This window comes from Chinchilla lanigera, unplaced genomic scaffold, assembly GCF_000276665.1.
Source record: "Chinchilla lanigera isolate Chin_1 unplaced genomic scaffold, ChiLan1.0 scaffold00003, whole genome shotgun sequence".
Classification (NCBI taxonomy): Eukaryota; Metazoa; Chordata; class Mammalia; order Rodentia; family Chinchillidae; genus Chinchilla; species Chinchilla lanigera.
The window spans coordinates 11,245,170-11,263,166 of NW_004955404.1; the positions used below are offsets into that span (position 1 = coordinate 11,245,170).

At 40.8% G+C, this 17,997-nt stretch overlaps 1 protein-coding gene across 1 annotated transcript in view; it reads right to left on the reverse strand.

Moving 5' to 3' along the window:
- Ubac2 (UBA domain containing 2) overlaps positions 1 to 17,997 on the reverse strand; it is a 151,399-nt gene that overhangs the window by 39,198 nt on the left and 94,204 nt on the right. The window contains exons 6-7 of the mRNA XM_005374065.1: positions 15,100 to 15,223; positions 11,067 to 11,114 (exon numbers count right to left, since the gene is read on the reverse strand). Of these exons, the coding sequence (XP_005374122.1) occupies positions 11,067 to 11,114; positions 15,100 to 15,223 (172 nt within the window). The remainder of the gene's footprint in view (positions 1 to 11,066; positions 11,115 to 15,099; positions 15,224 to 17,997) is intronic.

The window sequence follows — 17,997 nt, forward strand, 5'->3', positions numbered from 1 at the left end:
CTACTCCAGATTGATATATCCTGCAAAACTAACTTTCAAAATTGATGGAGAAATAAGGTACTTCCATGACAAACAACATTTGAGGAAATTCATGAACACCAAACCAGTACTCCAGAATGCTCTGAAGGACATTCTAGAAAGAGATAACAAGGATTACAACTCCATGAACCCAACAGAATGAATCCCCCAGGCAAGGCAAGCAATTAAACAGAAGGGGAAAAAAGGGAGCCAACAATAAGAAAGTAACATGACAAAGATAAGGCAATGCAGATCAGTTATCACCAGCAATATAAACGGTCTCAATTCACCAATTAAAAGAAATAGATTGGAGAATGGATTAAGAAGCAAGAGTCAACAATATGATGCATACAAGAAACACATTTAATTAAGAAAGAAATTCATAGACTGAAAGTCAGAGGATGGAAAACACCCTACCACATCAGAATACATTCTTCTCAGCTGCACACAGACATTTTCTCCAAAATAGACCACATACTAGCTCATAGAACATACTTAAGTAAATGCAAAGGAACTGAGTTATCCCATGCACATTATAAGAGTCTTGCTCTTTATACTTAAGTGCAAATGTGACTTTGACTAAACTAACTATATAGCATTCCTTCTTTTCATGTTAAGGAAGAAGGATGATGTTAACCTGAAAGACTTGAGGTATCCACTTAAAACTCTGGATATCTTTCTGACTCTTAGGATCTTAAGTTGGAACGGAGATAGGAAGAGGCTAATCACAGTTTGTTTCTAACAAATTGTCTTAGAAAAGCTGCTCTAAGCTTTCCTTTTTGGAAAACCATGTATCTAGAGAGCTAGGTCAACTGTGTAAAGCAGAAAACCTCAAACAACAGTGAATTAAATACAACAGAAATTTTTTCTCCCTCATATTAGAAAACCTTCAACCATGTGAACAAAATTCCAAGCAATAAAAAGAAGAAACTAAGGAAAGAGGAAAACAGCAAAAGTCTGCTTTAAGGAACCTTCTCAAAAGCTGTAGCAACATACGTTAACAGCTTACTGTTCAGTCAGGGCCACACCGACAGTGGCCAAACTGAGATGCAAAGGACTTTACCACTAGACTTAAAAATTGAAGAAGAAATCGGCTGAAGCTAAAACTTGTTTTCCGTTCTCCTTCTTTTTTTTTTTTTTCTTTTTCAGACAGGGTCTCACTATGTAGTTCAGGCTGGTCTTGAACTCATTTTGTAGCCCAGGCTGGCCTCAAACTCACAACAATCCTCCTGCAGCAGCCTCCCGAGTGCTGGGATTACAGGTGAATGCCACCACACCCAACATCAGAACTTGTTTCTTACACTGGAATAAAAAAAAAATATACTTAATGTGAATGTGAAACTGGAAAGATTTTGGATTTACAGAAATAAAATCAATGTTTAAAAACTCGTTGCTCTCAATTGTAGGCTAAGAACCAGACAATGATGCCTACTTACTATTTTTATTTGACATCTAGCTAGTGGAATAAGACAAGAAAACAAAAGGAACAGCTGGAAAGGAAGAAGTAAAGCAGAGAAACAAAATTTATTTCCTGAGAACATCATGTACGTAAAAAACCCTGAAGAATTCATAGGAAGGCTACCAAAAATAATAAACAAATTTAGCAAAGTTGCAGAATATAGGAGCAAGTGACAGAAATCAACTAGTGTTTCTATATATCAGCAACAAACAATTGGAGAAAAACTGAAAATTACTCCATTTATACAAGCATCAAAAGAAAAAATCCCACCCAAAAATTACTAAGAAATATACCTAGTGAAAGATGTGCAAGGTCAATACATTAAAAACTTAAAATTCCAAAGAAAGAAAGAACTATGTAATGTAGAGACATACCATGTTCATGGGTTGGAAGATTTAACACTGTAAAATGGTTATATTGGCTATAGATTACCATGGAATAAATTACTCAAAATTCTGGCTTGGAATGATAAACATTTATTAGTAACATTTTTCTTTTTTGTGGGGCAGGAATCTGTCAGTAGCATGGTTGGGTAGTTATGGTTTGAGGCCTTTTGTGAGGCTGCAGTCAAAATGTTAGCCTATCAGCACTCATCTAAGACTTGCCTGGGGCTGGAGGAGAAGCTTCTAATATAGCTCAAAAAACACTTTGCAAGTTATTGTTTATTGTTGGTGGAAGGCACAGTTTTTGGCTATGTGGAGCTCATCACAATACAGCTTCAGTGCCCCTATGTCACGGCAGCTTCCTGCCCAAGAGAAGGCAACACAGTATGTCGGTCATGGTCCACTTTTGGAAGCCACATTCTGTCCATTACAAGTGAGCCACTGAGTGTAGCCCATTTATCTAAGGGAAAAAGAATTTGTGGATAAATTTCAAAATGATCACTAGAAGAAGCAAATTAGAGGCTTATGTTGCCTGATTTCAAGACTCATGCATCTACTGTAAGCATGACAGCATGGATTTGTGAAAGAATGCTCATAATAAATCACAGGGATAGAAAAGAGTCAAGAAATAGACCTGTACTGGTCTACTGAGTTTTGACAAAGTACCAAAATAATGCAAATTGGAGAAGAGCCTTTTCAACAAATGATGATGGAACAACTGGACATCTGTATATAAAACAATAAATCTCAAGTCTTACCTCATAAGAATTCCATTTAAACTGTATCACAGACCTTAGTATACTAACAAAAACTAATAAATTATGGGAGAAAAATCTCTGTGGCAGTGAACTAATAAACATTTCTTAAATAGAACATCAAAAGTGCAAGCTTTAAAAAATTGCTAACAACAGGGGGTGGGGATTTAGCTCAGCAGCATAGTGCCTGCCTGGCAAGCGCAAGGTCATGAGTTCGATTCCTGGTACCAGAACAACAACAAAAAGATTGGTAACAACAAATTAATTAAGATTTTGAAATATTGTTCTCTGAATGACACAGAGATCTGGAGAAGCAAGCCATAAACGGGCATAAAATTTTTACAAAACACATACAACAAAGGGCTTATATCCACAATACATAAAGTTTTTTTAAAAGTCAGTTGGAAGATAACTCAATTTTTAAAGTGTGTGGAAGTTTGAAAAGATAGGTCCCAGAAGAAGACATGCAAGTGATCTGTAAGCATGGGAAAAGATCGTTCTGTCACTCGTCACCAGAAAAATGTAAATCAAAACCACAAAATATCACTACACATCCCTTTGAAATAGCTAAAGCTAGAACGGCTGACTATAACAAGTGTGGATAAAGATGTGGGGCAATTGGAATTCTCATGCACTGACGTCGGAAATGCAAATACAGCCACTTTATAAAAATATTGTGATAGAACCTCTTAATGTTATATATAGACTTGCCATATGACCCAGCAATTCCTAGAGAAATGAAAATATACGTCCACACACAGATGCATTATTCATAATAACCTAAATCTGGAAACAACCCGAATGTTCATTAATATCCTAGATGGATAAACAAATTGTGGTACATCCATACCACAGAGTAATACTTATAATAACTGGGAATGAAATATTAATACAGCAGATGAGTCTCAAAAACATCACATTAGGTGGGCATGACAGCATGCAACTGAAGTCCCAGCTATGGAAGAGGCTGAGGCAGGAGGACCACTCGTGTGTAGCAGTTAGAAGCCAGCCTGGACAACACAGCAAGACCCAATCTCTTAACAACAAGAACAACAACAACAACAAAAACCCGAACCAAAACAGAACCCATCCCCCAAAAGCAAATAATATCAGGTTAACTGAAAAACCTACAGTACAAAAGTCTTCATAGTGTACAATTCCAAATACATAAAATTCTAGAAAAGGTGAAACTATAGTGACATTTGGGAGTGGAGATAGAGAACAAACAGACACGCAGAATCTTTTCAGGGTAAGAGGATGGCTTTCCATCTTGCGAATCTGCCCTGGAAAACTGGTGAATTCTTTTGTATTTAAGAAACATCTTAATAAAAGAAAGAAGTTTTCAAAAAAGCAAATGTGGAGAGATCCAAAACGATCTAGACATGTACAGAAATACGTCTTCTTTTACCTTTTTTTAAAAACAGGTGGGATTTTTGCAGAATAAAATAACTACCAACAACAAAAAAATTACCTCTGATATCTTGAAAATGTTCTTGCTTCCAATACAAGCATCCAAAGACTTTTGTTTATATCCTGTTTTTTTAAAAAAATGAATAAATTCCAAATAGCATGTGTTGGTTTTAGCACAGTCCTTACCCAGAGGTTATCAAGAGAGAGGAGCAGTATCAACAGGATCAGCCCCAAAGAGGAAAGAAAACTGGACAAACGAATAGTTTCAAGATATAATCAAGCTGATTCAAGGCTACCACTTGAAGACATATGAAGATAACGTGAAGGAAGACCCAGTGAGAAATGCTCTGTGCTGCAACCGTGCTATCTACACGTTGCAGAGTGATCTGCACAACTCCAGTGTTTGGGTATTTCTCGGTAACCTCTTCTTTATCTCCTTTTTTTTTTTTAAGGTTAGCCGGGCAAATAAACCAGTCTAATATATTTTAAATTATCTTAAAATTTTCCATCACCCATTTTTACTTTAGATTTGTGGTCACAATAGTGTGAGCAATGCAAGACAATGAGTTTGCTGAATGTGCGATTTGAACTGCATCATTCACTCAGCATAGGAGAGGACCGGATAAAATGTCTTGATGATCTTAAAGGAGAAGGCAGAGCCAGGAAATGGGAAAGGCTCTGCGTATCAAGGAGCAAAGAGAGCCTACACGCAAGGTAAAGTGTTCCTGGAGACTGGTCAGCCCACAGAATTCACAATGAAGGCTGCAGAAAGTTGCTGATTATGTCTTTCACTGTTTCTGGATACTCTACAACTTCACAGGCAAGATTATTCTCCAGAATTTTGTCCCCCTAATGATGAAGGACTCGTTTAGTAGTGTGGTTAAGGGATGATCTCGGGATCACTTTGTACATAAGCACCCTGTAGTTGGAACAGATGTAGATGAGAGCTTGGTGTGCAGTGGAGAGGACTGGACTCACCAGACCCAGAACAGGATACCTGGGCTTTGCCTCAGTTCTATGCTACCCATCACTTGTGCAACCTGAACCTAGATCCCATCCCTAAAATGGGACATCCAGATTCTCCACCACCGTGGAGAGCATGTCAAAAACCCAGTAATGCAGCACAGGCTGGAGCAGCCTAATGAGCACATATCACACTGCTTTATAGCACAGAAAGTATTCTTTTGATGATACCAAATTGAGACATTCAATAATTACAGAAGTGCCAGATATTATACCAGACACTGGGAATAATAAAGGATAACATGTAATTCCTAAATTTAAGAACAGGATTCTCCTATAATCTAATAGTAAGTAAATAATCTGCTTAAGAAATGGGCCAAGGAGTTGAACAGGCAATTTTCCAAAGAAGACATACACCTGGCCAACAGGTACATGGAACAAGTATTACTTATCATCAGGGAAATGCAAATCAGAATGACAAGGGAATACCGTCTCACACCTGTTAGGATGGTTATTATAAATTTTAAAACAACACACACAACAAAAGAGAAATACTGGAGAGAATGTGTAACAGTTGGAACCCCTTGTGTACTACTGGTAGAAATGCAATTAATGCAGCTATGGAAAACCATGTTGAGGGTCCTAAAAGATTAACAACAACTACTGTATGACTACTCCTGGTTTATATCCAAAAGAACTGAAATCAGGATCTTAGAGAGATAAAGGTATTTCCACGTTCACTGCAGCACTACCTACCAGCTAAGAGTGGGAAACAATCTAAGTATTCACTGAGGGAGGAATGGATAAACAAAATAAGGAAATGTGGAATATGGATATAATGAAACATTACTGAGAATTGAAAGGAAACTCTGCAATCAGGAAGGACATAAATGAACTGGGGTGACCTTATACTAAGCAAAACAAACTACTCACACAGAGACAAAGACTGCACCATTTCTATGAAATATCTAAAATAATCGAATTCATAGGATCAGGGAGTGCAGTGGCATTGTCAAGGACCAGGAGAGGAAGAAGAGAGAAATTACTAATCACCAGGCACAACAGTTTTAGGTAAGGAAGATGAACAAGCTCTAGACAGCAGACATACAACACTGTACCTTTATCAACAATTGCTTAAGGGAGTAGATCTCATGCTAAGCATTTGTACTACAAACACACGTACATTTTTTTATATACAATTCTAAAGGGACAGTCCCTACTTCCTCAGGTTTGTGTGAGACTAATCAAGATAACATTTATAAAGTGAAAAGCTGATACAAAAGACTTCTATCAGCTTTCACTAGGTTCTACTACACTAACGAGGCAGAGTATGGCGGGCCAGGCCTCCTGAGGTCAGGATAGAGGAGGAAGGAGCAGAGAGGAAGGCAGAGAGGGAAGTATGAATGAGTCACATAAATATGAGTGTGAGAGAAAGTGTGTGTGTGTGTGTGTGTGTGTGTGTGATGCACAACGGACTAACAGCACGCAATTCAGTGCTGGGATCAGAATTGTTATTTTGGTTAGAAGAGGGTGAAAGCACCCTCTCAGGCTGGACGTTTCCTAAGGAGATGCTGGTGGTCATCTACTCACACATGGGATCCTCCGGAAGTCCAGCCAAGCTGACAGCTTTAGCTGGTCTTGATTGTTCTTGCAGCCCCCATCTTCATGTCAATGAGCTGCTTAAGAATTACCCAAACTGTAGTTTCCTGATGTCCTTGAAGGTCAGATACCCTGTACCCCCACGCGGGCAATCTGGAGAAGAAATCTAAGGGAAATGAGGACACACACAAGAAAGCAAGTGTGCTGAGAAGAGAAAAACAAGCACAAATAGGGGGAGGCAGTTGGGACCCCATTATCATCACCCAGGAAGCATATCAGGGCCCCAAAACTTGCTCCAAAGAAAGTGGACATTGCCATAGTAGATTGTGCTATTTCTATTTTTTCAGTTATTATAAGGCAGTGTCTTTAAAACTACCATGCAGAAGAGAGACAAAGACAAATCACGGCCCACAGATGACCCATCTTGGCCCCTTCCAGAGAGCTCACCTTCCTTTCCTCTATCATTTACAACGAGTAAGGTTCGATAATCTCACACCATCTGAACAGCATTTGTTTGAAAAGCCTCAAAGAGTCCTGCTGCCTAAGAAAATAATCCAAACTCAAACCGCATTCAAAGTTCTAAGTAATCTGCTGTAGATCTACATTACTGATCCTACTATCAGGGAGGAGAGATTTTTTTCACACTAAGGTTGCTTGGTCACATGACAAAGTATGGTGTACAGAACAGGCAAACACAGTATAGTACAGGCACATGGTAAAGTGAAGAAGTCTAGAGACTGAGTTGGTGATTTGCTCTTAAATAGCTTGAAAGAAGACACAATTGCATTTTGGCAAATACAGAGAAAACCGGCATGAATTGCATTGTGGCAAATACAGAGAAAACCGGCAAAATCGGGCCTTTCTATTTTAATCAGGCCAGAATCAGATCAGGTGCAAGACTTCAGCTTTTGAGACTCGGGGTACATCCCAGTGGTAATGACTCATTACTGTGATTCATTAAGCTGTAGAAAATGAAGAAGTTCTGGGACAGAGAGGGCTCCAAGGCTCTCAGCAGAACCACAAAAATACTTTAAACAAAGTTCAGTAAGTAAGCAACGCCTTAAGGGAAAAAAAGTGTCAATGTGTAAAAAAGACTAGCAGAATTGTGCAGACTTAAAGAGTAACCTCAATCTTTGCCAGAGTTCTACAGAAGGCACACAAGAAAACAGCTGAATGCAACGGTAGTAGCTAATGATGGAAGCAGGAACTTATGAAAATTTTAAAGCTCTGAAATATTTCCCTTCGCTACTACAGCAGCTTTCCAATCACCATTTTGAGGCCTTTCATGAAAACTGTTGTATTTAAAATATTAAATGTTGTTATTACAAATCAGAACTGTCAAAAGCAACAAGAACAATGATAAATGTAAAGAGTCTCTAACCATTGAGCTCAACTGAACGCCCCCATCTTTCCTGAATAGCAGGTGAAATCTCCAATGTGTCACAGAATGGAATGGAAGAGTGACAGCATCTCAGGCAAACTAACTTCCTGTTGTTCCTGATAAGCTAAAGCCTCTGCCTTCCCTCAGCCCAGGGAAATGGTTCAGTCCTTGCTCTTTTCTGTGACATCACTGAAGACAGAAAGTGGGGTACTAGCGGGGAAACACTGCACTTCATGTGGACTTTATCAACCTCTGTTTGAAATCCCTGGGATACTTTAAAGTTATGTATTCAGATTATCTGTGATCATCCAGGGATGAGTGTCATGAGGACAGATAAAGATTAGCCAAACCCAAGAAAATCAAGCAATAACTAAATGAATAAAACTCAATCCAAAGTTAGCAGTTCTCCAGAAAAGCATATTTTTGTTTCTACAACAGCAGATTACAAAATGACTTGTTTTACATAAATATCTCCTTTTAAGAAGCTCTTTTTATTAGAAAACACATTCGTTGCCACAGTGAAATAAAATTACTTCCTTAACACACACAGTATTTTAGGTGGACTATTGGTTTTAATGCTGAAAGTTGAAATTTCACCCACAGGCTTTGTGACATTCTCCCCAGACAGTGAATGCCATCTTTGCAATTCTTTTTGGTAGCGTGAACTTCACTTTTGTATTTTATTTAGCACAAAACCAAAAGAAAAAAGAAAAAAGGGAAGTTGGTTGATCTACATGGAAAGAGGAGAAGTCACATTGAGCAAGAGACATCTGGAATAGCAAACTGTGCCTTAGTGAATCTCAGACTTGGAGCCTTCAATCGGTGTGTGTAAAGCAGACATTCATGAGTAATGATTTACAATCATTGTTACCTAAAGTATATCATATTGTTAGAAATATTTCATAAGAAAAATGTGGATTTTCTAGACAAAGGAAGAAAATATTTATAAAGTTAAAAGCAAGCACCAACATTTATGGTAAGCATGAAGGAAAACTGGCTATGATTCTTATTGCTACCAATCATTTATTTAATTTTTGATTAACCTCAATTATTGTAAATAAACATGGTCAGTATCATTTAATTATGGTAGACTGATAGTAAAGAACAAGGTTAATAAGTAATTGACTCAATTACTACAAAAGTTAACAATTCAATTGGCTTAGAGATGTTTGTTTTTAGTAGGAGTCTTTAAAATGTTAAATCACCTTGGAATTATATTGCTAACACTGCAATTCTATTCACCTTTCTGAAACAAGGGGTTTTTATGTTAAAAGTTCTTTGTTAGGCCAATTATGGTAGTACATGCCTGTGATCCCAGCACTCTGAGAGGCTGAGGCAGGAGGATTCTTGGTCTAATCCCGGCCTGAGAAACTGGGCAAGACCTATTTTAAAATAAAAAAGGTCTAGGGATAGAGCTCAGTGCAAAGAGCCCAGGTTTAATCTCCAGTTTAAAAAACTGCTAATATTATTCCTTTTAAAAAGTCAAAACAAGCACTCTGCTAACTGTTAAAGATGTGTACTAGAATTGACCACGATAGCAACACGCACATTTTGGATATTCAGAAGACTACAAAGAGATGAAAAATGCAACCTCGAGTTCTAACTATTGAATGTCACAAAATAAAACCTGAGGTGATAGCAATCACTTAGTTTAAAATCAGAATTCTAAAAACAGAGTAAGGAAAGAAAATGCGACATTCTGAAACAACTGAGTCGCATAATGAGTGGAATGGACATTGAGAGTAAATGTCAATAGTGAACTAACAAAATGAAATAGGATACAATAACGTAGATCTCAAATTCTTAAGAATTTTAGGCAAAATCCATCACCTCTCAAACCTGACACACAAGCAGCAAGCAGCAAGAGCGCCTCTTCATGGAGCTCTCCTCTACAAAGCAAGAGCTCCCACCTGGTTACCCTACGGCTGTCACTGGCAGGGGAGCGGACAGTTCAAGGGGTGATGAGCTCAGACTAGGGAGAGCCTGGCTGCTGTGTCCTGGCCATGAGATTAATCCCAGGATGTTCCGAAACCACCACGAGTTTTAGGAACTAGTGTTCAGGTGCTCTGAAGGCCTCAGCGTGAGGCTCGGCTCCATGATCCTGGGGAGATGAGAAAATACTAGGGAGGAAGAAACAAAGTGACTTTGATCCCCAGAACTGCAGCCGGAAGCACAGCAACTGAGGGGAATGGATGATCAAGTTCCTGATGAAAAGAATGAACACAGAAAAGGCACGAGAGCGACACTAAAGGAAGAGAGCGGCGAGCAGGCTTAAAGAATGCCGCACTGGCCCAAGCAGCAGTCACTCACACAGGAAATAACAAGGAATAACCGTGACTTATCTCAAAGGTCTGCCACGGGACGTGGTTATCTCAAGTCTTTTTCCCTTTGACGATGGACATATTTCTATAAACCTATCTGGTAATTTTCTTAGCTGTTTCCGAGAATAACTAAACTATTCTCTGTACACACCATTTATTTTAATGAATTTGGGAGTTCATATGCAAGTCATGAATAAAACTCAACTTCATGCTCTTAATTTCTTTTAAAATATCTCCTAAAGAGTTTAAGGCAAATGTTTATTATTAAAATATAATAAAGGAGTGCGGGCACGGGAGAGAGGAGGAAACTCCAGCACACATCAGAAGGACCGGTCCTTCGGCATTTCCTGACCTCCCTCTCTGAAGACGCGATGAGTCTTCAGGCAGGTCCGACCACCCGACTGTCCCGCCAGCCTCATTTTCCTCCCCAACACACAGTGTCCTTTCTCCTGACTTTTAGTAGGGCCAGCTTCTTCATTCTCTGCCTTTTTTGTGTGTGTCTCATTGCAATTAGGCTACAAATGTAATTTAATAATAACTCTGACGAAAAACTTGGCTACAACTTTCATGCAGGTTATTCTGCAAATGAGACAAAGGAATCTCCTTAGTCTTGATTTTCCATGTAACTGGTTCTTTCTAATCACTAAAGAGGTAACACTGAGTCAGACCTGCCAAGATCAGAGAGCAGAGACAGGAAGGACCCACAGTCTGAGCACATTTTCCTAATGTCTTTCCAGGAGAAAGAGGGAATTCGGGGATGGAGCAAATCACACTTACAAGTCCACTTATGGCTACAATCCAGATGTAGGAACCAGAGGTGAAAAGCTATAAAAGAAAAAAAAAAGGCAACTAAAAATAAAATTCAATCACCAGTCACACCATACTTATTTTTACATAACTATAGTTATGACCACTTATATTAAATATTCATTACATATAATACATAAGCAAATAGCAAATTAATCAACATTAATTGTTATCTAAAAAATATAATTTTTTACGCATATTTCAGACTTTGTTTAATTGAAAACATATTGACTGAAACTGGCCCATACGTAGGCAAAGAAAAGTAAGTGAATATAAAGCACATTTTTATTTATAAATGGACACTAAATGACTTATGTAATATAAAATACTACAAATTAAAGAAATTATTAGAATTAACAACATAAAAATATGTATTCATCATCTCATCCAATGCTTGGTATGAGGTAATGACCTCTGATATCTGTATATACAAATCTCTCATTTTAATTTCTTTTTTTGTTTTAAGACAGGATCTCACTATGTAGTTCAGGCTGCCCTTGAATTCACTATGGAGGCCAGGTTGGCCTAGAATTTGTAGCAATCCTCCTGCCTCAGCCTTCCAAGTGCTGGGATTACAGGCGTGTGCCAGACATGTTAATTTCTTATCACTGTTGCTCTAAATCTTGATGGGAAGGGTTCTTCCAACATACAGGTCCACACCATATAAGTAGATAGCTTCATTCTGGTTTCACCCAAGAAAGAATAAACTACTAATAAAAATTAATGGCAACAGTAATTACATCTCATGAACTCTCTCCCTTTGTTTTTCAAATCATTTCTATCAGGTTTGTGCCTGGGGTTAAGAAAAAAATCCCAAGGCAATTCAGGGTGTCCCGGCGTGGAAGAAGTGACTTGTGCCTGGTGTTAGCTGCCGAGTGCAGACTTTAGGGCTTCTCATCACAGAGGAAGAGCAGGCTGCACTGCTCGCTGTGTTGCTGACACAGTGAGCTCTGCACACATCCCCAGGACACACAGAAGGCAGACCGACAGGAAGGGGAGGGAGCCAGGGCCTGGGCACAGGAGGCTGGCAGGCTTCGCTTGGTGCTGGCTCAGCTGGCCAGATGCCCTGCCTGCTGCTCCCCGTGTACCCTCTGCCCTGGCTCTGAGGCCTGGGCCACGATAATAACAAAGATGAGAACCATTAGACAGATGTGCTGCTGTAGTTCTCTTCTGCAAATAGTCAGAATAATGAACTGGCTATCATTTTCTACAAGCTGGGCACTGCTTGCAAGCCTTTCATAAACTGAACTCATCACCATCGGGGAAGATCTGTGAATTCTGTTCCAAGTGCGGGAGACCCAGTGGCTGTGCAGGTTGCTCCAGGCTACAGGGCTGCAGATGGAGGAGCTGGGCCTGCGCTGGGGCACCAACTCCTCAGCCCTGTGCTCGCCACTCTGTTAGGCCTCTCACACAAGCAAAGAGCCCCTCATTCTGTCAGCACAAAACTGATTTCCTTTGGACTTTGAGGCCCTCATGCTACTGCATGGGTGGTGCCAACTGTGTCTGCTTGGGCTTGACAGGGTGTGAGTTGTCCTCACTGCTAGATTCCCCAAGGACAGGTGCCACATCTCACACACGCTCCATGCTCCACACCCCCCAGCACCGGGCACTACACGGCCAGCTCTCAAGCCATTTGATGTGCATATGTTTTGTGACAAGCATTTTGGCTCTTCTGGTAACGATTAAAGCCAGTCAGCAGGCAGCCAGGCAGCCAGGCAGCCATCCAGCCAATGTCCCTGGCTTCCAGTAGCTGAGGTGGGGAGGAAGGTTCTGGATCATGAGGGAAGCCCAGGGGAAGGGATGCAGAGAGAGGACAGAGCTCAGTCATGCCTGCTTCTGGGGTGGGGCGTTGGGAACAAACACGGGGTAGGCCAACAAGAATCTTGGATGCCGCTAAGGGTTAGATTTGATCCAGAAGCCAACAAGGCACCCCTGCTTCTACTTTCGGATAATGACTTCTACCTCACAAAGTTACCGGAAATATTGAAACAATTTTAGAAAAGTCTATATCACTTTATTAAAGCATCTGCAGTAGCTGTGTCTATGTTTTGTCTTTGGCAAGGCTAAGAGGATCCTTTCACTGTGGGCGAGGTAATACTGCAGAAGTAACATAAATGCAGCTCCTCTTTACTCAGTTGGAGCCCCCTTGCTGTAAGAGATGAAACATGTTACTGTTTTTGTCCCTGCCTAAAAAATTCACGTCATAATAATACAGTTATAATCCCAGAAAAACTACTAGGGGTAGGTATAGGAATAAATTATTAATAATGAGAACCAACTGACTTAGTTCTTATCTCTGCAGGGTACACTAAACATCCTACACCATTATCTTTAACCCTTAAAATAATCCCGTAACATGGACATTGTATCTCCACCTTACAGGTGGGGAAAGAGGGACTCAGAAAAAGTGACAAAGTGAATAACCAACAAACAAGTCATGAAGCCGAAGTCCACATGGGCCCAAAGACTTTCCATGTTCCATACTGAATTCCCGTAACTGAGGAAACTATGCTTCTCATCCTTTTGATTGCATGTAACTTTAAAGCTGAGAGGAATTATACAGTGAACAGGAGGCTCAGAAGGGTTCAAGGCCCTGGCTCAGGTCTCACAGCAGTGAGGGCCACCACAGAACCAGAACTGGACCTAATTCTCCGAGCCAGCAAGAGCCACACTGCAACTAGAAGGTGGGCTTCTGGCGTCAGGTCCAGCGTGCTCCTCCACCACCCCAGAGGACCTCTGTCACAAGAAGTTCGCAAAACAGAGAATGAAAAACTTGCTACAGCAAATCTCAGCCATGAGACTAAAGTACAGAGATGAAGTATTGGGCTATAGGACTATTAGGTTGGTTGGAGGGGAGTAAAAGTAGGTGTGTTGTGAGGTGAACAGTGAACATATCTCATGAGAAATGGTTGTAAAAGTGGTAAGGAAACAGCCACCCCAGATGAGCCATTGATAAGGGTGGCAGCAGATGAGAGAAGTTAGAGGAAATGCTAAAGGTTAAAAGGGGAGGGAGGAGGGCTTCTTCAAGCGACACTGGCATCCGGTTCACCATGTGTGGGATAAGGAGTGTTTCCAGTATTAATTAGTGGATCAAAAGGCCAAGCTACACATGGTACCACAGAAACTGTAGGGTAAAACTTTACATCAAAAGCTGTGAGAGGAAAAATGACAAAATGACACAGAGAGAAAACTGAAAACCGGGTGTGTGTCTAGCTCAGGGCCTGGAACCCATTGGGGAGCAATCCGTACTCACTGAATATCGGTGAAGATAAACTTTTAAGTTCAGGTTTTAAGATAGGAAGGGAGGACTGAAGTAGACCATTTAGCAAACGGTAATGCTACCATCAAGTCTGCACAAACACAGCAGCAATAATGTTCCTAATGCTTCATAAAAACCCCAAAGCTCAGATTAACAAAGCATATGGGTTTCTTCTTCCAGTTTTATTTGTGACACTGTATTCAATAAGTTAACTTTCACAGCCAGGTGTGGTGGTGCACGCCTGTAATCCCAGCACTAGGGAGGCTGAGGCAGGAGGATTGTTGCGAGTTTGAGACCAACCTGGGCTACAAAGTGAGCTGAAGGCCAGCCTGCACTGCATAGTGAGACCCTGTCTCAAAAAGACAAAAAAAAAACCAAACCTTAATTTTGATACTGTATTCAATAAGCTGATTTTCCACTTTCCATTGTTTTCATGTTTCGACTTCAAGCTATGATTTTTAAAAGTATTTACATGCAATCGTACAATTAAGTGAAAATATTTTCCACTGATACAAATTACAGTGAAAGCGCTTATCAGATTTCTAAAGACTGTGAAAGTATTCTAGTACCTTCCACACCTTGATGTTCTTATTCTGTAACACTTCCTCTGAACATTTGATACAGATCATGAAGCCAAACTCATGGGAAAAAGCATTGTCTTCAAGGAGATCAAATGAGAAAAAAAGACCAAAAAAGAAAAAAAGAGCTGCTTAAAGAAATGTGAATATAAAACGCATACTGTACCTGTAGTCCCAGTATATAAATCAATGTCTTGTTTGTGATGGACAATGGGCCCAGAATTTGTGCCACCTGGACTCTCGGTATGGAGCAGTAAAATGGGACAAACAGAGCAAACACAGGTGCCAAGCTATGCAAACAAACAGAGAAGAATCACCATCGAATAAGGTTGAATTCAAAACACCAATGGCAATGGACACTGGAAGTAACACTACTTATCATCTATTCAGTCTCGAAGCATGGTCTTATATACATAAGTTGGTTTCCAAACATGCATCCTGTGCAAAATAATCTGTAATTACACGTCACACTTCATAGAAACTCTAATTAGCCTACCCTTTCACTCTCTCAAAACCACTGCAAAGAAGTGGTTCAGCTTTTGCTAATTAATTGTGAGAAAATTTAAAGTGTGTGCTATGTTGTCTCCCATGAATGATGTAAATGCTAATGAAAGAGAACCAGACAAAAACCAAAAGCAACAAACACTAGGCTTGTTCATGGTCAAAGCCAAAAGCCTCACCTCCCGCTGAGGGATGATCACCTCAGGAGCACCGGCCCTGCTTGCTGCTCCTGCCCTCCCTCCTTCCAATGCCTTCCTCCTGCGTCCTGACCCCGTTTCCTGCTGGTGCCCGATGACTCCTCTCCACACCTCCAGTCTCCAGGGCTCCATGACAGTCTTTTCTCTTTGCTCTAGTCTCACCCTGAACAATCTCAACACCTTCCATGGCTTCAACTAGGAAAACGAAGCCAGTCCTAACACTGCTGCCTGTCCCATGCCCTGGCCTGGAGCCTCAATTTGAGGCCACAAACTAGATGGCTTACCATTACCCACTCCTCAAAACAGGTCTTCCCAGGCCCTGTGCCTGAAGGCAGGTATCTGTCATATACTCGACTGCTTAGGACCATTCCTCCCACAGGCTTCAGTGTCCAAAATGGAATTTAAAGACTGCCATGAAATAGAGAAGACCTGCGGTTCCCTTATCCCTTTCCCACTACTGTCTTCTTCCCTATCTGCCTCATCACACACACACCACACAGTGTGTTCTCTCTCTCCTCCCCCGACAACTGGACACACATACACACATGCACACGCGTGCACACACTCACACGCACACACACAGGTGGTAAGTGGGAGCAACATGAGCAGGTACGGGCAAGGGTGCAGCAAAAGTGTCAGGGAAAACTAGTCAGCTGACACTGCGCAGGTGCTGCATTCACACTGGAGCTCAGATCTGTGTGGGGTCCCCGGCTGCAGGCCCAGTGAGGCCGGGGCCGCAGGGCAGCGGCCTGTGGTGCTGAGGGGTGGTGGGTTGGTGGGCTGTGCGCGCTGCCACTCTCCTCCCCCAGGGAGCACACGGCAAGGCAGGGGAGGGACGAGACCTGCTGCTCCTTGCAGCACCGGCTCTGTGCCTGGCACAGCTTAGGAACTCGTTACACTTGGGGAAACAAAATAACTCTTATTCTTGCTCTGCATTTTAATGAACTATTTAGGGAGTTCAAAAATCTCCAACTAGATTATTAATGCTAAGAGGAAGCACTACAATTTACCTAGCTTTGCATCCCCTACTGCCTAATGCAGACTGCTACTGTGTTCATTAGATTAAAAAAATTAAAGCACATTCTCACCGAAGAACTGGTTTTGTCCGATTCTAAACTCAGAGACAGTTGATTAAACCACTGTGCTCTCTTTTCTTGAAAAGTACAAGTTAAGACATTCTTGGGCTTAAAATGTTCCAAGGACTCTTCCCCTTGTAACGAAGGCCAGTGTTACCACAAAACTACAAGGTGCGTGTGCCCCACCCCTACACTGGTCCACTGCTCAGAGCAGCCCCCAATGACCACCCGTGTGCGTATGCGTGGGCACACGCACACACACCCATACACACACGCATGCGCGCTGTACTCTATTTCCTTTTCTGGCCATCTTCCCCCAGGGCACCTATGAACTTCGTCTCCTGCGTGATTCATTCATGTGTCATCTCCCGCCCCAGCGAGGATGGAAGCTCCACAGCACAAGGATTTTGGTCTGCTCTGGTCGCTGCTTTATCTTCACTGTCTAGAACCGAGCTTGGCACTAAACAGGTGCCCAGTAAATACCTGCACAACCATTTTCCTTTTAAACAAGTAGAAGCATACAGCAGAACGTAACTTTTATTTTTTAAAAAAGTCCCTTTCCTTGCTTTGTTATTTTACATGGGATTAAAACATACAATCTCACACACATACTTAAAATGTGGCGTCGTGATCACCTAGAAGTAATAGAACAGTACTTTGGTTAGCAGCTGAGCTGGGTTTTCTCCCCACAGAACATGACCCCGGAGGTACTCATTCATAGAAGTTCTTCTGTTTACATTTAGCAATAAGGCATAAGTCGTGCTGCTATAATTAAATAACCTGAAGCACTGTTCTTGTTTGAGGTTACATTTCAACATAAACCAAAAAATACTGACAGGAATTTTAATGACCACAGCTTACATGTTAAACACCAACAGGAGAAGTTTAAAAATCCCTTAAAAGTTATTAATCAGTGTATATTTTTAAAGGATGACTAAATGCTAAACCACATATACACATAATACAAAATCACACATTTTACGCCAGAATTATACAGGCTGTTTTGTAAAAATTTTCCGTTGCTATTTCTATACATACAGACTTCACAAAATACCAAAATGTTATTAGTCACTGACCAGTTTTTCTCTTTTCCTTATTTCATGAAAACATCTGTTCTTTACACTGCCAACAATAATTCAGTTTGACCTTTTTCTTAGTGTGAGTGGATAACTTCTAGAAGCCTTCTCTTACGCATGTGAGGTCAGAAGTACAAAAGAGAGAAAATAAGGTTTAAGGCATTCCTTCATTCCTAACGTCACTAACAGTTACTGCGTGTCTCCTATGTGCTCA